General features: G+C 35.5%; 1 protein-coding gene across 1 annotated transcript; it reads right to left on the bottom strand.

The window, feature by feature from the left end:
- Positions 1 to 2,189: 2,189 nt before the first annotated feature.
- Positions 2,190 to 23,464, bottom strand: st6galnac (ST6 (alpha-N-acetyl-neuraminyl-2,3-beta-galactosyl-1,3)-N-acetylgalactosaminide alpha-2,6-sialyltransferase). The gene is made up of 10 exons (XM_077200429.1): positions 23,317 to 23,464; positions 21,617 to 21,986; positions 17,021 to 17,285; positions 15,947 to 16,112; positions 11,273 to 11,447; positions 10,267 to 10,405; positions 9,624 to 9,727; positions 6,322 to 6,405; positions 6,034 to 6,133; positions 2,190 to 3,401 (listed from the first exon to the last, which is right to left on the bottom strand). Exons 2-10 carry the CDS (start codon positions 21,766 to 21,768, stop codon positions 3,231 to 3,233), a joined length of 1,356 nt encoding a protein of 451 aa, XP_077056544.1. The 5' UTR covers positions 21,769 to 21,986; positions 23,317 to 23,464; the 3' UTR covers positions 2,190 to 3,230.
- Between the last annotated feature and the right edge of the window lie 174 nt (positions 23,465 to 23,638).

Raw genomic sequence — 23,638 nt, 5'->3', positions numbered from 1 at the left:
AATGAGTGTCCATATGTGTCTGTATGAGAGAGAGTCTACATGACTGTGTGTGCATGAGATTTCTGTGTTGAAGTGATGTACTATGTGCTAGTAGTACTTTGCAGAGAAGGAGATGAAAAGAGAAAGAAGGAGAGAGAGAAGAAAAGAGAGGGAGGGAGGGAGAAAGAGGGAAGTTAAGACAAAAAGGGGGAAAAGAGAGGGTTGCTAGTGTGTTTCGCTTCTTCCATTGCAATATGCCATAGCTGGGTGTTTCTGGCACATGCATAGTATGGGTTTTCTCCATCTTCTACAAAATATAAGAAAGACAGAGAGCAAACATTTAAGTCACCTCGTGGTGGACTGGCTTCATGGAAGTATGGTGTTCACATTGTAATACTAATGCTAATGTCTACAATATAAGTATTTGCAACCTTAAAACTAATAATTCAGGCGAATAGTATTATATCCACTAATATTTACAGTATTAAATCAACAAAACAGAGGACTCTACTCACTTCTGTTACTTTAACTCACTCCTGTTATTTTTCATAAAACTAACAAGACTGAAAGTAACATGATTGAGTTTTTAAGCAAAAAGTGAGCAATTTCTAGTGACTTACCAAAAGTTAATATTTTTAAAATAAACAAATAAAATCTAAGAAATAATTTAGGTAACAGGACAGTATGTTGAGTTTGACCTTCTCAGATATAGTTACAATTTCATCAAATATACAGAAATTAAAATGAGAGGACTTACTTATGGTCTTCCCATTGCCTTCAGAAGATCCAGATGATGCAACTTCCTGTTGAAAATTTGTCTTGTGGAATATTCCAAATTTTTCATTGGTGTGTATGGGGGGGGGGGGGGGGGGTGACACGACTAAAATGTGTATTTTATCTAAAATATTAAAACATTTTACAGCATAGATTGGATATAAATTCACACAACAATGCAAAAAAATAGGATTTTAATAATCCTATTTCATGGTAAAGTTTAGAGATAGAGAGTGGGGACATGCAGAAAATGCTATTTTTTTGTGTTCTATGTAGTTTTTATTAATGTTTTTAATTATACATTTTAAAGTTGTAGTTAGCTTAATGTGCAGGACATTTTGCTTAATAATAAAATCTATTTTAGAGTTCATTTTCATGCAATTTTATACATATAATGTCCTGGGGACAGAAATGTCACCCTTTCGGTGGAATGACTCAGCAAAGCTTGCAATAGACTTCAGCGCAAGATTTGTTCATTTCCTCGTTAAAATTGTTTGTGTTTTATTGTTATCAAAAGCACACAACACACCAGTTCTTGAACACTGTGGCAATGTCCACCCCCCCCTCCTATTCTATTCTATTCTATTCTATTCTATTCTATTCTATTCTATTCTATTCTAAAGACTGTATCCTGTTTGCCCAGAATTCCTGCATACTTTGAATAAAGCTCCCGCACCTATGTTCATTCCTCTCTCTAGTATCATTACAATAGGATGGTTTGTTTCAACGACATATATTTTTACTCACCATCACATGTAACATGCAGGGATCTTTTTGTTTTTTCTAGAATTGCTAGTTAATAGGATTTAAAACACTTTACAATATGGTCCCTTTAGTTAACATAGTAAATCCATTAACTAAAATTTACTGTGAGCAATGCATTACAGTATTTATTCCTCATTGTTAACATTATTCAACTGTTCATTGTTAGTTCATGTATATCATGTATATCAAGTCCATTAAAAATTAACAGATACAACTTTTTATTAAGTAGATTTTTAAATGAACATTAACTTAGATTAAGATTATGTATCCTCAAGCACTGTGTGCTCAGAGAAATGTGATCAAACCAAATATTCCTGAAGGAACTTCCAATATAAGGATGTACACTACAACACTGTAATTGGTGCAAATATTTAGCTTCAATAAGCAAATTGACATTACATTTTGTCAGCTCACACCTTAGTGTACATAAATACTTAAAATAAAGATGATAAAAAGTGAAATAATACTGGGATGGATGCTGAACAATAGATTTAGATAGACATCTCTCTAAACACGCAAGCCCCCTCTTTTTTAATTTTAAAGGGCAAATTGATTTTTAATAACCAATGTTCTTTTAAAGCAAAAATATATATATAAAAATGGACTATATAAGAAACACTAAATAAGTGAGGGCATATCCAATGCATTGTGAACAAAATGGACGCATACAATTTATTACCAACAAGACAATTTTAAAAGATTTATTCTGAGCTTAAAAACATGTAGGACCATCTTTCCATTTTCTATTAATTAGCATCAGTTTCCAAAAACCCTTCACCGTTTTATAAAAGTGAAGCAATTATTAAACTCTAAACATGTGTGGTGAATATCTAAACCAGTTAATTTGACCAGAATGAACATAAGTTACAATTTCAGTAATAAAAACTATTAAATATAATCAAGAGATAGCATCAAGTGACTATAAAGACCTTAACAGGATAGATACAATAAATCATAAAAGAAATTCACATTTTGATTCAAAAAGCTTGTGAAGTTAACATAAGATATTGCACTTTAAAACTTCCAAATACAGTTAAGCTTTAAACTTAACAGCATACAAATTCCTCTAAAAAAAACAGAAAACCCTTCTTGATTTACACAAGATGCAACAAGTGCATTATGGATGAACCATAAATAAAAACATAACCTGATTAAAAGAATATGATTAAGAATATAAAATTAAAAATATTCTCTTTGATTGATTATTTTTAATTTAGTGTGGTGCTCTGAAGCCTTGAAACTCTGTTTCTCTCACACACAATGGTTGTCCATCATTTGAGAAGTCCTAAGGCACGTATTACAGAATTCTTGTACGTGTTCAAAAGCAACATCTCAATTAATCTCGCCCAGCCTTGATCTAAAATTACTTCGTATGTGTGAACAAATATGTGTGAAACACACAAAATATGTTTGTGAACAAATGAACGGCCAAGAACACAATAGTTACTCCTGAACTTTAACCATGTTGTTTACAAGGCCTCTCCCCATGACACATTAGCCAGTAATTTGTCTCTCATGCTCACTACGTAGCTTCTGTACGTATAATTCCTTGTTGAACAACAATATATGATCTTTACCTTCCAAAGCAAACATGCTTTGTACAGAGGGGAGAATAACAGGTTTGTCCTGACCTGCAGACGCCTCACACAGGCTTTTCAGTTCTGACCATAAAAAAACATCTCATACAAAGTGTGGCGTCCATCCATTTGTGCTCAGTGGCGCATGAAAAGATTCATCAGTCCAGCCTGATGCAGCTCTTGCCACAACTTCATTTCCATGCGCATGTCATGGTTGGCATAAAACCGCACTGGATGTCTCTGTTTGTCATAATAGTGGTCTGAATACGAGGTGTAGTCAGGGGTCATGAACCCGTAAGCATCAACCTGTTAATAACACAAACATCATATAATCACAAACTTTTACAAAGACAAAAAAAAGTATCTATCATGCAACCCAAGCTCATTGGAAATACAAGCAAGGTGGCATTCCTGCAAAAAGATGTTTCAAAGTGAAATGTACATGTACAGTGGCCCTCATTTATCATTCTTGCGTAGAAACGGGCGTATATGTTGGCGTAAGATTATGCTTACACTCCTCTCACCGCCTGATTTATGAAGCTGTGCGTACCTTTGAAATCCAGGTGTACGCAATACCTGCCCTTGATAAATGCCGTGGCAGAAAACGATCGTCATTAGAATAACACGCCCCTATATATTCAAGTATCCGCTTCCCCCACACCCTCATTTTACGCCATGGACACACAGAAGAAGGCAAAGAGGAGACACTTCTCCGACGTGGAGATCGAGACCATGAAAAATTATTATTAAATCAACAATATTGTTGATGATAAATTCGAAGTTAATTGTATTTTTTTCCAAAACGCTATAAATCCATCCATTTTTTGTCTAAAAAAACAACAACAACAAAAAAACAACAACAAGAGAACATGCAACATGCAACATATCAGGGACTCATACTATAAATTAATATAAATTAAATAAGTGCAACTGCATGAAATAAATAAAAGCCAAACAAAATAAATAGTAAAATAAATTAAATAGTAAAAATAAAATAAATATTTCCAATGTCACATTCCAATATTGTCCACCACATAAAACAAATAATTTAAAAATAACACACAAATACAGTCCTTAAATACAACAATGTTAAAAATACATTCAATAGTTATAGTAATTAATTAATTAATAGTAATTCGTGCCAAACTTGAAAAAAGTAATAACAATATTCAGGCCTACTATTAGGCTACGTGATGTAGCCATTAACTAAGTGCATTCAGTTTCATATTTGTTAAAAAATAATAATGTTATCTTTTCCCCATCTATGTTGATTATGAAAAGTGAACATAGGCTAAGATAGGATGCGCAATATATCGGGAGACATGCTCAGACATGATTTTGGCCACTTAATTAAGTTTTGTTTTGTAGAAAGCCTTTCTTTAAAGTGAATTTCGTTTTGTATAAATTGTATCTTAATTTTAATATTTTTTTCATCAACCAATTGCCTGGATTTAATAAATAAGAAGCAAATAGCAGACAATATAATCATGAGTCATGACATGGAGGCGCTGGTGCGGTCCCTTGCATTGCACGTGAACTGGAGCGCATCTCATCACAAATTAACCGAAACTCAGTATATGCCTCACAGACATGAGAAATATATCTATAAAGAAAGCTTGAAATGTCTTTAAACGAAACAATTATAAACGAAAAGAAATAGGCTACTCTCTCTATAGGCGCGTTCATTACGGAGATGGTGATCCTCAATTTCATCTTTGCAGACACAACACTAGTTTATTAATAGAAATAAAATAAAAAATAATTTTTAAAAATGGCGTTTATCGCGTTTTGGAAAATAACTCCTCATATCTTTTAGTTTGTCAGTGCGTTTTGTGGTGTTAGGAATTGTTTTTCTGCGCATTTCCGCACTAACTCAAAACGTGCGTACATGTACACCACCTCCTGACCTGGCGTAGGATTTGAGCGTGCCGTACGCAAACGTCCTTATTGATTAATATTGTTGTGCACTTTTTCTTCTCAAGTGTAGAAAAGATAGAGTTGCAGACCAGGAGATTGTTGAGGTATAAGTTCTTTATTGCGTCGCTGTAGTCATCTCAATCCAGTCTAAATAAGAGAACTTTACATTGCAGTTTATATACATTTCAAGGGGGTGGAATTAATTTCATAGAGGAGGGGACTCTTGATTCAGCTGGTTACCTGATTTCATCAAGTAACAGTGTAACTCAGAGTCTTGAGATGATTAGATCAACAAAAGGCCCAGCTGACCTTTGAGATGTGACAAGAGGTTAATGTCTGAAACCTTGATTGCCTCAAAATGGAAAACAGTGTGTGCATCTTTCTCAGTTAAAACACTATAGTATTGGAAGCTCAATAAAACATTTAAATACAATTTGTAATCCTACAATATCAAATTCACCGTTGTTTTGGGTGTACGCCAGGTGTACGCTGGAAATTTGGTGTACCCACTTTTGATAAACGAGGGCCAGTGAGTGGAGCTAAAAGCGCAGTTGAACGTATATATGGCAACATTTTATTATTTTGGTTTTGTGCATTTAGTTTGGAAATGAAATAAATGTTTTAGTGTTTATTTTAAGCTGGAAACTGCAAGGAATTGTATATTTTTGCAAAAATGCAAGTAGAGGGATGCAATTCCAATAAGCCTGAGTTTTTTATGATGCCATACAGCCTGTCAGGTGAGTCTTTAATATGTAGTTACAGCGGTCAACTGTCTGGTTAGACTACACATCTAACATATGTGAAATAAGGGTCACTAAAACCGTGTTCAAACTTTTGAGGTACAATTTGAGGTATAATGTTTTATGTGTCTGTACAAAACTGTCATTAGGTTCTTAACCTCAACCGCTCATTTAGAGGAGGTCACAATTGATATGGGTGTTTCTACTCATTTTACAGCAGGGCACAACTCATAAGACACATGCTTGGTGACTTTAAAATCTCAATAAAAGATTAAACAAACCTGGTCACATGTATGAATGGCAGCCAGGAGCATTACTGCTCCTGTGGACGGCCTGTAAATTCTTCTTGCACCTGTTTTCAGAAGTTTTGAATGCAGGAACCTTGATGTTGAAAAAGAAAAGTAATAAACTTAGATATTTACATACAAATGAAGACAAGTTGTCACAAAATAAGCAGGATAATGTGCAGTCAGCCGCTTTGTGTTTCTTGATCTCCCTGTCTGGGATTAATTTTGCAATAAAGACTGGCTGAGTGTACCTTATCCCTAGTCTCTGTTTGCAAAGCTTACCTGTTTCTGAGGTAACGGACAAAGTCTGGGTGGTAGATTTTGAATTTTTCTACTGTCACATCTTCACCAAAGTATGTAGGGGGTCTGAGAGAGATATACATTAGAATTAAATTGAGTCTTAATTGTGCATACAATGTACTGTATTATATAAACGCAACTAACATTGTTTATTTTGACTGTTGTTGTATTACAAATTTATTAAATGTTTAATTTAGGTTCCAATACTATAGTATATAAACTGAGAAAGTTTAGTAGACTGAATTTAGCATTTGAGGTATAAATGGTGATATCAGAGTTTCCAGCAAGAGATTCCTTGCCAATCCTGTTTCTCTCTATTGTAAGCAGATTACTGAAACTCTTGGTAGCTGCCATTCCTGTTTTTGAGTCTCACTGTTTGAATAGCCGTCTCAAGAAATATCGGCGTACACACGAAACCACTGAAACCGATGTAGTTTACATGCCAGACTAGTATGAGGCGCTGTATTTCTGACACAGATACAATAAAAACAGACAAGAAGACTTGCGCATAAACCTTGAGCGCTGTATACAATAATATTAGGAACAGTAGCTTCTTTTTTTCTTTCTTTTTAACCAAGAACTTTATTGAACAATATGAAAAACCATAAATGGCCTGGTACAAAATAGGAATGAGTCACGATATTCAATTAGTTAGCAGACACATAAAGCTTGCCACAAAGAGCCGGCAAATAGGCTAATCATTATGAATGTGTCAAATATAGCAAGGAGACACAACTAGGGATGGCCCGATACCATTTTTTTTTTCAAACCGATACGAGTACGAGTATTTACATTTGTGTACTTGCTGATATCAAGTACCGATACCGATATTTCTACCGCAAAAGTAACTATAGGCTCCCAGAAAAGAAGACAGAAGACTATTTTAGAACACAGGTTAGAAGACTGTTTTTATTTTCTTCTCTGCTTGTTTTAACAAGTCTAAAAATAAATAATAATGAGTAAAATAATAAATGTATTAACACACAAACCACTGTTAATTTAACATAAAAGCAAGCAGTTACTGCGTGCATGGTCTGACATGACTGAATGCGCCCAAAGTGCGCTCCCTTAATAGTCTAATTCCTAAAAAGCTGACAGTTCATCGCGATCTCACACATCTGTTATTATCAATGAAGCGGACTGCACAATGAATCTTTCATAATATCCACACTTTGTTTGTTATAATTGGAGGATTTGCCAGCATACAGAATTCAGCACTGAACAAAAAAGTTTTGAGCAGTGAGGGGAGTCTATCTTAAATGCTTCTGATTAGCCATTGCGTTCAAGAAATCAACACACATGTCTGTGATTGGCTACATCGCTCAACGCTGCAAACATGTTATGAATAGAAACTCTGGCCTGTAAATCGTTTCTATTTTGTTTTAGTTGTTCTTCTTGCTTTTCTGCAACAGATGAATGAAAATCTATTAGTTTTAATATGTTGTATTCATAGATATTTCTAGTTTGCGAGAGTCCCGCGAATCGTTTTATTCTCCCGGAACCCGCACACACAGAGTGAGTGCATTACCGCCCGTGCCTGCGCTCGCGCTCGGCCATCAGATCTAGTGCCGCGCCGCACTCTTTTGCGTTGGGAGTGCACGTCCCTATGCCTCAGTTCACCTCGACAAAGCACTTGTGGCGGCCAGTTTCGTTTCGCAAAATGTACGTGGTATCGGGGCGTGGTATCGGCGAATTTTTATGAGTACGAGTACTTGAGGACAGTATCGACCCGATCCCCGATGCCAGTATCGGTATCGGGCCATCCCTAGACACAACTATTTATTAATAAACTAGTGTTTTCTGTGACGATGCTGACTCGCCACCTTCGCAGTAGGTGAAGGTGCTTATTGAGATAAATGCACACTTCATACGGATTATAAGAGAGTTGTCTGTTTCTTTTTGTTTTGAATTGTTTTGTTTAAAAGTAGACATTTCAAGCTTAGATATATTTCTGAGTTTCTGTTCATTTATGAGACAAGCTCCAGTTCACGTGGGATGCAAGTTATATCGCGCCGGCGCCTCCATGTCCTGATGGCTATTGTCTGCTATATTTGCTTCTTATTTATTAAATCCAGGCAATTGGTTGATGAAACATTGATTAAAATTTAGATACAATTTATACAAAACGAAATTCACTTTAAAGAAAGGCTTTATATAAAACAAAACTTAATGAAGTGGTCAAAATGATGTCTCGATATTGCGCATCTTATGATTAGGCTACTCACGCTTTTCACTTTTCATATAATCAACATATATGAAATGGAAAAAATAACATATTATTTAAACATAAATATGAAACTAACTTTTCTTTAATGGCTACAACATGTAGGCCTACAGTACAGAGAAATTTAATGTCGAAACGAACACCATGTCAACGGTGAGCATGAGGGGCAGAGGTGCGTTTATTGAATAATAATCAAATAATTCCCAGCGATCGTCGAATATTATTTTTGCTTGAAATGCCCATCCCTACAAAATACGAAATGTCTTAATCAGACAAAATACAAGCATCATAGCATAAGAAAGAAATATAAACAAATAAAAAAGTAAAATAAAGAAATAAGATAAAAATACATTAAAGTAGGCCTAAATAATAAATAAAGAAATAAAAGAGGCTCAAGTAGCTTCTGAAGCATGAACTCAAGAAAGTAGTCGCAGTTGTTGTTGCTGTTAGCCTACTGATATAGCGCGTCTGACTAGTCAACAAGTGGGGTGATGACATCATCGTTTCACAAAATATACGGATTTGCCGTACACACGAAGACGCAAGGGTGTCGTTTTCAGATTTATCCACCCTGGGACCTGGTTTCAAAAAATAGCGGTTTCAGTCTCCCAAAACGCCGGATCCGTCTGGACGAAACGCCGATCCGATAAAAAATTTGTACGTATACAGCTAAACGCGTCTCCGTGTGGACAGGGCCTCAGTCTAGTACCGGTTTCCAAAACCTGTATACGGCATTTACATGCTTTGTTCTGATTCTCCTCCATGTAAATCCTTCCCTCTTGAAAGGTATATAAACTACCATGTATACTGCCTTAGTCAGACTTGGGAATACTACAGCGATGCAACAGCAATAAAGAACCCTGCTTAAAAGATGCACCAGAGTCTCCTGGTCTTCGCTTCTGAGTTGCCTACACTTTAGAAGAAAAAGTTCACAACACTGTTTATTTACAATAATAAATAAAACCAATGAGGGTTGGACTGTATCTGTTATAGTGATCAAGGATACGTTTAAGGAACTGTGAAAATGTTGGTTTACATATGAATATGTTTTTATATTTACTTTTTGCTGCGCTCAGGGCCTTTATCAATTGCTGTGTGTGTCGAAGCCGCCCTCATAAGAATGTAATCTCGGTCATGATCTGGCAGGAATATATACCTGGTCTCCTGAACAGATGGAGATCAAGATAAAGAGAGAGTTAGCAAACAACAACGTCACAACTCAACATACAAAAGGGTGTTGATCAACTTGATCAAACTGTAGTCAAACACTATTTCACTCTATACTGTAATAATTTTGACAAACAGTGGAGTTACTTTGTCTGGTCACACTTTTTATATTAGGTGTCTTTAACTACTATGAGCTTACATCGAAAAATAAATACATAGATATGTATACATACATCCAGTACAGACATACATGCATGCATGCATACATACATGTTTTGAAAGTGGGATACGGGTCATGGTTAGGGTGGGTTAAGGGAAGGGTCAACAGTGTAATTATAGATGTAATTACAGAAATTAATTACATACGGTTACTTTTTTTAAAATACAAGTACAGTGTAAAAACATGCATGTACACAAGTGCATTGTATCAAATTATTAATTGAAATGTTAATCCATGGTTAAAGATAATTAAGAATAAGCGGAGCACTGCGTCTTATCATTGTGTGGACGTACACTAGTCTGACATCATTGGTTACCTTTGATATGGGTGGACCTCTGTAGCCTACGCCAGCATAGCTACGCATGGAGTTTCGCATGGTGTTGGTTGAGAACGTGTAGAATGATGTCCGGGATCCCACATCTTTCTCAAACCCCTTAAGAGCAGCACCATTCACCCTGAAGATAGGAGACAGAAAAAGAGAAGCATTGTGATATTGATCAATAAACCGTAATTTTCTCCTAAAAGAAATAGCCAATTGTAAACTGCCTGAAATGAGTCGTCAGTAATTCCAGTCTTACTTTCTGCCTATGGCCTCCATTGGTTGTCCGCGAACAATGTCTATTTTGACCCGCCCTTAAACACTGTAGTTGTAGTTGAGGCCTGGAAGAGTTTAGTTTATGTTGTAGAATAGGCTTGCTGCAGTAGTCGGTTTTACCGTGTTACACTGTGTTCGGCCATACAATGATTACATGACTTGCCACCACGGCACGCCACTGTTCCTCACCGTGACATCCCTATTGTCAACATGTTAATAAGATGCTGTTTTCTGTGCTGTGAAAGCAAATCCACTTTGTAGGCATTACCAAAGGATGAGGGCTCGCGCTCGAATTGACACGGTAAAACCAACGGCATCTTAACTGTGTAACAAGTGCTGAGGAAGCCTCTGGAGCTGAAATTCAGATATGGTAATGGACGTTTCGTTTCCGACATGCGCTGTAAGCGGTAGACCAATCACAACAGACTGAGCCATCTGAACAATCAGAGCAGAGTCGGAAAGGAGGGGTTTAGCGATACCGGATCCTTGATCGAACCGTTTCAGACACTGTGAGAAAAGAGGTGATTCTGCAATGTATATTATGAGAAAATTTGTTTTTGACCTTGGACGCTTGTAAATCTATTGTAGAAGACCGCCAATACAAAAAAAAATACAAAATAGTAAAAGACTACCAGACATGCAAACTGTTTTCTTCACAAGATTTGCATTACTTTGAGGAGCACTGATATAATAAACATCTGTATCTCTTAATGATCCACCTCCTCACCTGAAGACATAGTCATGTTCATCGATCTCCTTGCCTTTTCTTGAATCATTCAGTATCCCGCCGTTTCCCACCACAGCACAGCGGATACACTGGGATCTGTTATTTCTCTTCTCCCAGTCATCAAACATCAACTGATTTGCGGTTGTATTTAAAATTCCCAGTGAGCTCTTTAAAACTGTGAACACACACACACACACACCCCTAATTGTTTTGGTCCATCATGTTGCACATATCATGTTAATTTAATCAAACACACAGTAACTCCAGTAACAGTACAGTAACTAAGTAACTCCACAAAACAATTACACATTACATATATTTACTTCATGACTATGAAGTCAGAAGTAGTCAAAAAGGAAATTAAATCAATAAATATTTTAAAGATTCAAAAGGAAAATGAAGGTATTTATTTTAAAATAAAAAAATTAATTAATAAAAATGGGAAAAAAAGAATTATAATTAGTAATATTTAATGAAAATGATTACCGTTTAAAACATTTAATATAATTTGGCACAAAACTAGGTTGACACTGGATTTTTCAAACAATAATAACAATAATAAATACAATAAATAAGTTTAATTTCTTAATTAATTCTAGACATTTTGAATTTTATGCAGTCTGAATAAAATTTATCATCAGAAATCTAATTAGCTTTTTGCCCCCTATAATGCCATGTTACAAGTGCTTTGTTGTTTTTAATGAGCAGTGGCATTTCCCATTCTGTTTTCATGTTTGCTACAAATATGCAATTAAAACAGCTAAATAATTAGACTGTAATCTAAACAATTAAATATATATATATATATATATATATATATATATATATATATAGGTATGCATGTATGTATATATATATATATATATATATATATAGGTATGTATGTATGTATATATATATATATATATATATATATATATATAGGTATGCATGTATGTATATATATATATATATATATATATATATATATAGGTATGTATGTATGTATATATATATATATATATAGGTATGTATGTATGTATATATATATATATATATATATATATATATATGGATATATATAGGTATGTATGTATGTACACAGTATATATGTGTGTATATATACACTCACCTAAAGGATTATTAGGAACACCTGTTCAATTTCTCATTAATGCAATTATCTAATCAATCAATCACATGGCAGTTGCTTCAATGCATTTAGGGGTGTGGTCCTGGTCAAGACAATCTCCTGAACTCCAAACTGAATGTCAGAATGGGAAAGAAAGGTGATTTAAGCAATTTTGAGCGTGGCATGGTTGTTGGTGCCAGACGGGCCGGTCTGAGTATTTCACAATCTGCTCAGTTACTGGGATTTTCACGCACAACCATTTCTAGGGTTTACAAAGAATGGTGTGAAAAGGGAAAAACATCCAGTATGCGGCAGTCCTGTGGGCGAAAATGCCTTGTTGATGCTAGAGGTCAGAGAAGAATGGGCCGACTGATTCAAGCTGATAGAAGAGCAACTTTGACTGAAATACCCACTAGTTACAACCGAGGTATGCAGGAAAGCATTTGTGAAGCCACAACACGCACAACATTGAGGCTGTGTTCCGTGCCTCGTCGCACGTGAGGCTGTAGTGTGTGTGTGTGTGTGTGTGTGTGTGTTAGCGTCCAACCCAGATAGATAGAAAATATGTGGAAATGATCAAAAGTGTACCTATGTACCTGACTCGATGCAATATTTTTTTCGACAAGATAATTGCTGCCAAGACCAGTAACACGGTAAATCTGCACTTAAAAGCGCACGGAATACACTCGAGAGTAGAAAGTTTATCAGCCTTCGACTACAAGAACTGGAGCGCGTCACATATAAACCAAAACTCAGCGTATAGGATACTTGCCTCACAGACATGAGAAATAGTTCTATATATGTTCAAAATATGTCTACTTTTAAACGAAACAATTATAAATAAATAGTTTGATTACCTAATCCATATAGGCGCGCGCGCGTTCACTACTGCAGGGATGACTGCAGTAAGAATTACAAACCTGCGCATATATATTCAAACGCACATAACTATAGAATCAATTCTTAATGCGCATGTGAATGCCATCAGCGTCTATCACAGGTTCGCGTTTAAAGTCTGTTTAGAGAGAACGGTGTCGTCTTAGCGGCCCCTAATTTAATAACAAATGATCATTTAGACGGAAGTGAATCAATCAAAACTAACTTTAGCTGGGAAAAAAACATTTTTCAAGAACCACTATAAAACTAAACCAATCTCTGTTACCTTAAATTATATGTTTATCTCTGTAAAGCTGCTTTGAAACAATCTACATTGTTAAAAGCACTATATAAATGAGGATGACTTGACTTGACGAGTCAGCATCGCAAATTCGCAATAATCATCTTTTCAGCCAACACGTTTAGTAAACACTTGTTCATTAATAAACAATTAAAATATCTTCTTGCTACCGTTTCCCGACACATCCACAATCATTAGGCTACTTTTGCCAGTGCTTTGCGCAAGCTTCATGTGTGCGGAGCGTGAGGCATATATCCCGCACCCCAGTAGCCTATATTTAATTCAATTCACATTTATTTGTATAGCATTTTTCACAGTACACATCGTTTCAAAGGAGCTTTACAGAAAATGCATGTGTCTAAATTACAATTTAGAGTGATCTGTTATCAGGGGTGACTGTGTGTAATGCATTTCAATTAATTTTCATTCAGTTTCATTGTTAAACAATGCATTAAGTTAAGGCAGAAACAATGAGCTCATTGAAGTAAAGAATACATGTTGTTAAATGATTAGGAAACATAGAAAACTTTAGCATTGGTGCTTTTTTACAGACTCAAAATGTGAGTGTAAAAAAGTCAACAAACTGAAAAAATAAAAGTTTTTTTTTTTAGGTAATGTTATATTGATAAAATTGGTATCGGAAAAAGTACCGTTCAGGAACCGGTATCGAAGTCAAGGTATCGGTATCGAAAATTTTGTTACGATACCCAGCCCTACTTGTTACCACTGTGCAGGCTGGTGGTCGTGGTGTAATGGTGTGGGGGATGTTTTCTTGGCACACTTTAGGCCCCTTAGTGCCAATTGGGCATCGTTTAAATGCCACGGCCTACCTGAGCATTGTTTCTGACCATGTCCATCCCTTTATGGCCACCATGTACCCATCCTCTGATGGCTACTTCCAGCAGGATAATGCACCATGTCAAAGCTTGAATCATTTCAAATTGGTTTCTTGAACATGACAATGAGTTCACTGTACTAAAATGGCCCCAACAATCACCAGATCTCAACCCAATAGAGCATCTTTGGGATGTGGTGGAACGGGAGCTTCGTACCCTGGATGTGCATCCCACAAATCTCCATCAACTGCAAGATGGAAGCCCTATCTATATTGGCCAACATTTCTAAAGAATGCTTTAAGCACCTTGTTGAATCAATGCCACGTAGAATTAAGGCAGTTCTGAAGGCGAAAGGGGGTCAAACACAGTATTAGTATGGTGTTCCTAATAATCCTCTAGGTGGGTATATATATATATATATATATATCTAAAATAAATGATTCAAAATACCATCAATACCCAAGCACAAAAATAATGGCGCGCTAATGGTTATATCCCTTTTTTTTGTGTCTTTTTTTTACATCATTGCATTGTTTGGAGTATAATAAAACAAATGGAGAAAAAAAAAAATCTGTCATTTTTAAAAATATATATTTTATGATGTATCCAATGTAAGGAATACCAGAAAATGAAAACAAGACTATAAAAAAAATGTTTTATATTCAGTTTACTAGTTATTTTTTCTAAAACTTGTTCTCTGTAAAACAGATATGGGAATAATGTTGGAGAAGATTTTTAGAAAATGTTTATATTTGCATTTTGTATGGATACTAGTGCCTGCATTTAATAGGTGTTTAATGTAAATCAGGGTTTTAGAGACTTCGATAGCTCCAGGAAACTTTTACCTCAACCAAACTACGCTAAAAGATTTCTACAAAGATTTTCAACTATGGTATGAAAGATATTCAATAAATATCTAGAATAACCTATTCATTGTCTCTAATTAGCATATTCTTTAGGCATGTAACAAAAAAGAAGTAGCTATAATAATTTGAGTAATAACTTGGCAACATTTTCATAATATATTATATTATGAAAATAAATAAATGATTTCTTCCCTAAAATGCCTGATAAGCTTGCAGTAAGTCCTGGTGTCCTCTACGGTGGACATGTCTCATAACAGAAATTCATAATCTGATTTGAAACCCCACTGGAGTTGAGAGGTTAATTTATGACAAACAACATGACAATTAGTCAGATTTTATTAATTCAAACATTATTCAAAACATCATATTCCCATAAGGGTGCTGAATTTAGTAATTCAGTCAATGTCAGTCAAAGCCAAAGTAGAGGGAGCTGTCATGGTGAAACCTCCAAATAATTTGTATCTATAAAAGGGCATTTGAATGTTTTTCTTTACAGGACATCTAGACTTAAAACCGCCTTATATGGTCTCAGAAAAATTGCTAAAACATAATGTCCTCTACAAAGGAAAACGCTTCATTGCTGGGTCTCGGGAGGATAAAACACCTAGGACAAAAAAACAACAACACACTCTAGGCAAGTACATTTGAACTTTTTGGAAGACTAGCAGATTCCAAAAAACAACACACCTTCAATATCAACGCCTCCCCAGCCATGTGCTCCACCGAAGTGACTCAAGCGTTGGTACTGGTCTGTGGTGAAATGCTTTGCCCACTGAAGCACTGGAATACTGTGGAGAAACATCTCAGCAAACTGTGTCTGTGGCACACGCTTCCTAATGCTGTTGGGACAGTTCTGCAAGAGAGAGAGAGAGAGAGAGAGATCCTTTTTTTTTTTTATGAAACATGATTGCATGAGATAAAACATGTTTGCAAAGGGCACTGTTGTAATAGATGTACACAACCATTCAAGTTTGGGGTCGAGTTTTGGTGAATGTTTCTACGTTCAAGGCTTATTTTTTTCTTTATTATCCAGACCAAAAAACTAATAGTTAAATATTACAATTTAAAATAACAGTTTTTTATTTTAATATATTCTAAAGTGTAATTTGTTACGGTGATGACAAAGCTGAATTTTCAGCATCATTTCTCCAGTCTTCAGTGTCACATGATCCTTCTGAAATCATTCTAATATGATGTTGATTTGATGCTGCAGAAACATTTCAAATTATCATTTTTGGAAACAGTTGTGCTGTTATTTTTGTGTAAACCACAATACATTTTTTTCAGGATTCTTTAATGAAAAGAATTCAAAAGCACTTTAAATACTTTTGAAGTCTTTACTGTCATTTTTGATTAAAGTCAAATGCAATCTTGCTTAATAAAAGTATACATTTTTGTAAAAAAAAAAAAATCTCACTGAACCCAAACTTTTGAATGGTGGTGTATGTATTTTTTTTTATTATAGAGCAGATGGGTTTCACCGGTCCCCGATATTTTATTTTGGGTACTGAATTGAATATTTTTAATCTGAATAAAATACTGCCGTTTTGTTGTGATAGACTAACCTTTGCTTACTACAAACTTCCGATGGCTCTTCGCTGAATTTGAATGACCATTCAATTTGAATGACCACAGCATTTGTACAAACACCTGAATAAAACTGAATTTACGCAGGTTCTTCTGGAAATTGCCTCACTCACAATACTAACACAGGCTCGATAGTTCACAATACTAGGCCAAAAATCACAAACAGACACTCACTGTTTGTGAAGGAACGTCATCCGTGGCATACCGGTCACCAAAAAAGTCTGGTTCAGTGGGTTTTGTCTCATTTTTTGGCATTGGCTTTAAGGAGTTTGTGTTTAAATTAGCTTGATCAGACTTTGCGCTGTTTTGTAATAGTGATGAATCCTCAAGATCTGATTGCTGGGCTGATTTTCGCTCCCGTTCTTCAGTAGTGTCTATTTCATTCTCAGCAGACTGTTGATATTCCAAAGAACTGTTGTCACTCTTGACAGAATATAACCTGCCAGCAAGAAAGAAAAAAAAAGAAGCTTTTATCACCTGTCTTGATATCTGATACATCAGCAAACACATCTTGAACAAGCATGCCTGCCAATGAATTCATAACTGGGGCAAGCGTTGTTTTTCAATTCAACAAAAAGCAGATGACTGTTAAGAGAAATGTAATCAAACTAAATACACATTAATATATCGAATGACAACACAAGAAAGAAAAAATATCTGTGAAAATAAATGTCTGAATGCCTTTTCTTCATTATTGCTTCACTGTACATAATATATAAATTTCAGGAACGTCTGTCTGTGTGTCTGTTATTCGCATATCTCTCGACCCGCTAGTGCGATGGATTTCAAACTTGACTGGTGTCTTGCTACGGGGACGAGTAAGTGCAGTGCAAAGTTTGAGGTTGTTTGCATTAGAAATGCAAAAGATATCGTTAAATATATCGGTTAAAGAAGCCCTTAGAAGGTTGTGGTTTAAAAATAAACATTCTGACATAAACACCCTGTCAGCTAAACATTAAGTCAGCTACACTGTTTACTTCTGAATATTATATTTTATTCACAGCTATCATTTGTAGTAGCCTATTCACAAACTGTTTGCTCAAGTGTAGCGTTTTCTCGGAGTTCACTGTGTGGCCACTCTCTGAATCATCATTCATTTGTGGATGTTGACTGAATCTTTAAGTCAGCTATGCTGTTTACTTCTGAATATTATATTTAATTCTGGTGCGCTTAACGTTATCGCTACCGTTTAATAGTAGCCTATGCTATTCACCAACTGCAACTAAACATATCCTATTCAATGCATTCACAGTCTCTTTCATGGCCATCATTTGTAGTAGCCTATTCACAAACTGTTTGCTCAAGCGTAGCGTTTTCTCGGAGTTCACTGTGTCGCTGCTCCCTGAATCGTGTAGTTAGATTTTCCATATTTATTGCATGTCATTATGTCAGTATCAGTATTTGCTTTCTACAGTGCACAAATAAAAATGTCACTGAACTTTTGCTGTTTAACTGTAACAATGAGCACTCAAACACACCAAACAAACAATTACTAAAAACACACACAAAAACTGATTTTGCACGGGCACTTTGCACTAGTACTTCAAAATCCTAAAGATCTTTCTGAAGAAAAAACTGTGATTAGAAGTACTATGGAAGCTTGTTTCCGCCACTGAATAAAAAATAAAAAAGGTAATTGCGACTTTACTGTATCTCACAATTCGGACTTTTTTTCCCTCACAATTGCGAAGTCCGAATTGCGAGATAAAACTTGCAATTGCGAGGGAAAAAAAGTCAGAATTGCGAGATATAATTTTGCAATGAAAAGTCGCAATGTTATTTTACATTTTTCTCATTCCCTGGCGGAAACAAGCTTCCATATAATACTAACACTTAACTAAATAATAATAATAATATTAAATCAATTACAAACACTGTCACATTATTAAACACTTAACAAGAGCTCATTATTTATCCATTATTCTCACACATAAGCTATTATTATGACGTGCTACTGGTACAACAGGTTTTCAAAGTGTAATTTTAAAAGTCCTAAAACAGCTTCTACAGAATCACAAGCTAGTTAATGCCATCTAGTATAATGTGTCATTTCCTGACATTCTGGGTTTTTTTTCCCCAACCATGCCTGTGTTAAAATTAGAGCTTTGCCCTTTTAAAAGCATCTGGGCTACATTTCACATAACAGACCCTACTTTCAGAGCAATGATTGTGCACTTCTCTAGAGAATCAAGCCAAACCATGATTCTACTCCTGACTGAATTAAAGGAGCAGCAGTAAATCTCAGGTTGTTTGTTTCTGTCCCTTACTGGGGAACAAAGTAGCTAACTTAGGGGAAAAGGGATATCCAAACTGGTTTCTGCCTAGAAACATATAAGGGAGTTTATTCCTAGTCTCTAATGCCTTTAGCTGCCTTCTTGAGGGTTTATAAGCCACTATTCTTTGAGAAGCTGTTTTTTGGGAACAATACCTATTTTGGAAAGCGCTGTACAAATAAAATGACATCCAAAAACCTCCCCCTCAACCGTACCCATAGAAATAGCAATAGCAAACATTCTGAAATAATTAGCAGAGGAACAGCATTGTGATCATGGCTCTCTAGAGATAACATCCGGACTGTGACTAACTAAATAACAAATAGAAAAACAGATAAGAAGAGTTAACTTTAATTAAAAATGGGTTGATTTAAAGAATGGCATATTTGAAAATAGTCAGAGTGCACAACTTTCCCAATTATTGCGACTTTTTGTTTTTGTTTTCTTTTTTAAAATAGTTTTAGGTCTTAGATTAAAACAGTATTATTAAAATAAAATGAAGATTCAATATAGCAATTTAATAATTCAAACATAAAAATGTATATAAATAAATCACTTTTAAATGTACAAATTAATAGACATTTTTAAAGTTGTTTATTTAATTCGTGTTTTTAAATGTATTGCAATAAAAAGTATTTTATTAAATGTATTGGCATTTTTTAACTCGATTGACAAATTGATAAAGAAAAGCATCTGGCAAACCGACAAAGAAAAGCATTTGGCAAATGCTTTAAAAAAAGCTATTTAACATGTGCCTTTAAAATGATTTATTAAAGTACTTTTTATTGTTTTATTAATCTACGTTTAAAAAATGAATTAAATGAAAATTTTAATGTGTCTATTTATTTATACATTTAAAATGTTTTTATTTATTTATTGTTTTATTGCAATTAAAAACACAAATTAAATAAACAACTTTAAAAATGTCTATTTGTCCATTTTAAAGTGATTTATTTATATACATTTTTATGTTTGAATTATTAAATTGATAAATTGAATCTTCATTTTATTTTTGAGTGGCACTCCTGGTCCTCCATAAGATTCACCGTGTTCACTCTGAATAAAACCACTCACATGGCTGTGCACTTGTAATGACACATCAAGGATGTTAAGAGGCTAAAAGCAGGTTTAAACTTGCCCCATTTAAGTCAAAAGGATGCAAATTTTAAAAACAGGGTAACACGGTGTAGGCAACACCGATTTTTCTTTCGTTGTTCTCTGTACTGACAGCACTCCAAATTTACAAAAAAATGAGCTCAATGTTTAAATTGACCGGAGTTCTCCTTTAATATTACCGCCTATTTCCACCCAAGGCGCCGCCATTTTGTTTTTGCAAACAACAACGGTGAACAAGATCCTTGTGTGTATTTGACAGTTTAAACACAACAAAAAAGGTGAAAAAGTACTCATGAACTTGACGTCTGACAGACAGTTGTCTGTGTGTACGTGTGGTTTAGATAAGTGCGCTCAAAAAAAGATCCATTAGAAGTTTAAACTGATATAGCTGTAAAACACGTGGAAATAACAAACTTTAATGATGAAAGAAGAACTATTCTATCCGTGAGTGTGATCACGATATAGATAATATTCAGAACCAAGTAGATGTTTTGAGAATCAGATTCAAGCAGGAACTTCAGTGGAGAGGGCAGCACACAGCAGCTCATTTGCATTTAAAGGCACATGCACGAAAACAGCCTGTTCTTAACTTTAGTAATAAAAGGGCATTTACAACATGGATTTATAAATGATCTGTGAGGTATTGTGCGTGTAGACGAAACTGCGGCACTCATTCCCACAGACCGGCCACAACATACAGACTTCAGATTTCAATAGCAGTCTTTTTGAGCTTTAATATTCACAGACACTAGTCCGTATCGATAACTGATTTATTGTACGGTCCTACTTTTGATTTAATCATCCAAAACTTGCCAAATTCTGTGACGTTCCACTTTATACAGCAAGTTCCATTTGTGATTTTTTTATTTTTTTGTTATTTATTGTTTTGTTATAAAGTTGTTACCATTAGTGTAAGAAGGGTATGCAGTTAATAGAAGTCCACTCTTTATACACTCTTTTGACGCTATTCATGGCCATTGATTAGATACAGCAGCTGTTTCAGCAACGCAGTATGGCAGATTTTGAAAAATACATATTAGTCTCGAAATTGAAACCGGATTACCGTTTGAACTGGTTTACTGCCCACTGCCCCGCACTATATTTATATATATTTTACCCAACCATAGACCCTCCCCTTGATGAAATCAGGACAGAATAGGTTGAAAGTGGACAAAAGAGATGGATTAAAATTCCAGGTGTAAATGGCAATGTGTCTCCCTTGTGATCCGATCGACCAAGACGCATCTTAATACTTTTGTGTGATGGAAGGTTTCATAGATGTTAAAGTTTCTTCATGGAACCATAGATACCAAAAAAAAAAAAACTTTATTTTTAAGACTGTAAAGAAGTCCACATGGCATTTTAAAAGATCTGACTTTACCTGTAATGTTTCATGGTGAAGCTTTGGAGGGTCTTCACGTGCCATGGCACTTGGATCTGCAAAGCCACGCACACCACGATTAACGTCAGTATCGCGATTCCCAACAACCCAGTGAACCACAGCAGAAGCCTCTGAGGCAGCTGGCCTATCATCGTGCTACTTTCCTCGTGCACAAGTTGCTGAGAGTTCCCCAGAACTTCTGGTCACCATGTAAGCACATGAGCTTCCTCCTGAGGAAGTGGTGCTTTGATGAAATAGGGGTTTGAAAGCGCTCCTCGAGGAGAAGGGTTGGGAGGGTCGCTGCTTGTTAATTAGTTCATTTTGAGCTCCGGCTTTCACACGTGGGACTCTTCAGCACCACCGAGGATATCTGTGAGAGGAAGAAAATCAAGTTATTTTGTTAAAGTTAAACTCCACATGGCGGTTTCCACGCTATTAATCCTGTTTTAATTAAAGGGCCTGGTAAACCAGGAAGATGTGATCCTACTTTCAAAGTGCACCTTTGCTCAAAGAGCATTTCAGATGCTAATTAATGGTGTCAAAAGACTGCAGGATTTGACAAAGGAAGAAACAAGAGGGAACGGGTTAAAGACGGAAGGAGAGAGCTTGAAAATACCATACAGTCAGAAAATGGCGGTTTTCAGAGTTGTATACAGAAGAGGGCGAGGAAAAGCCTGAGATATTGTGGTAAAATTGCTTGTTAGCAACCCCCCCCCCCCCCCCCCCTTTTTTTTTCTAGGAAACCAGCATTACTCCCTCAGAAAATATTTCCTCATGACCAAATCTCCTGCCGATGTGTCTGGAAACACGTAACTTCACAAATCATTGTGTATGCAGACCAAGTATGCAACAAGTATAGGCCTAGTTTTTAGCACATAAATTTTTTTTAAACATTTTAAAACCTCTGAAAAACAGTTTTCTCCAGAGTTCACAGTCTTGTTCTTCACTAAACATAAATTACATTTATACAAATAGAACTACATGAACAACTATTTGAAGGTAATTTTTACAAAACTGGAAACACAACTTGAATTGACCTTATGCTCGTCAACATTCATGAACTAGTCATTATGATACCTTGAAGGTTCACCAACCACATCTAGAGAGAAAAATCTGAATAAAGAAAGAAAAACATGCTCTAAAAGTTTAACTTGGGTTGTTTAGCAAAGTTTAATTCTCCTATTCTGTTTCAAAAACGAGAGAATAAAGCTGAATTCAGAGGCACAAAGCCTAACATTTTCTTTCTTCTGAGAATTCCTGCTTTTCTTTTTCTGACATTTGTGGAATGACAAGAATGCTATTTATGTGAATCAGTGTTTCACAAAAAAAAGTAAGTAGAAATCCTCAAAAACTTGCTGTGCTTATAAACTCAGTCTGAGTAATGTCTAAAGATTAAATTATAAATCAAAATCATCTCCCTTTAGAAACTGCATACATTTCTCTTTAAATGCATTAAAGGTAGAATAAAGTAAAGAATACAAAATCTCTCCCAAAATGCATAAAAAGCTAATGAATCTTTAAAAAAGTTGTCAAGACACAAAAAGAACCATTTCCCCACTACATCAGACAAAGTAACTGTCACCATACATAACAATTCAAAGACAGCCGACTCACTGCAGCCCTTAAATTCAAGAAGAACTGACAGAATATATGAAAAGACAGAGGAAAGAACTGTAAAAGAAGTCAAAAAAGGCTTGTACCTGAAGGGAAACTCCTGTCAAGCGATGAGAGGGGAAGTCGAGCTGCAATGTGCCTAGTTTAACAACACAACTATCAGTCACTCACACTCTCTCGCTCACACACACACACACACACACACACACAGGGCTGTAGAGGCGGGCCTATTGTGAAAGGAGTAACAGCTGCTAGCAATTGGTCAACTCCCTTGCCCCCTCCCCCATAGGAAGACATAAAGTATAAGGGAGAGAGATATGAGATTATTTCATACGACTCAGAGCTTGGTGATAACAGACAACAGCAAACAAAACAAAGTCAGTTAACGTTCAAAGACAGACTCTGGAA

The sequence above is a fragment of the Siphateles boraxobius genome, unplaced genomic scaffold (assembly GCF_051911475.1).
Source record: "Siphateles boraxobius isolate OS27281-9 unplaced genomic scaffold, OSU_SipBor_1 46, whole genome shotgun sequence".
Lineage (NCBI taxonomy): Eukaryota > Metazoa > Chordata > Actinopteri > Cypriniformes > Leuciscidae > Siphateles > Siphateles boraxobius.
Note: the sequence above shows the minus strand (reverse complement) of the source record. Positions and strands in the feature narration are given on the sequence as shown.

Excerpts from the sequence above, each read along its gene's own strand:
- st6galnac (XM_077200429.1), bottom strand. The coding sequence starts at position 21,768 with ATGATAGGCCAGCTGCCTCAGAGGCTTCTGCTGTGGTTCACTGGGTTG. Across the intron at positions 16,113-17,020 it reads ATGACGTTCCTTCACAAACA|AACTGTCCCAACAGCATTAG; the intron begins GTGAGTGTCTGT and ends TCTCTCTTGCAG. Across the intron at positions 6,406-9,623 it reads GGCCCTGAGCGCAGCAAAAA|ACCCCCTACATACTTTGGTG; the intron begins GTAAATATAAAA and ends TATCTCTCTCAG.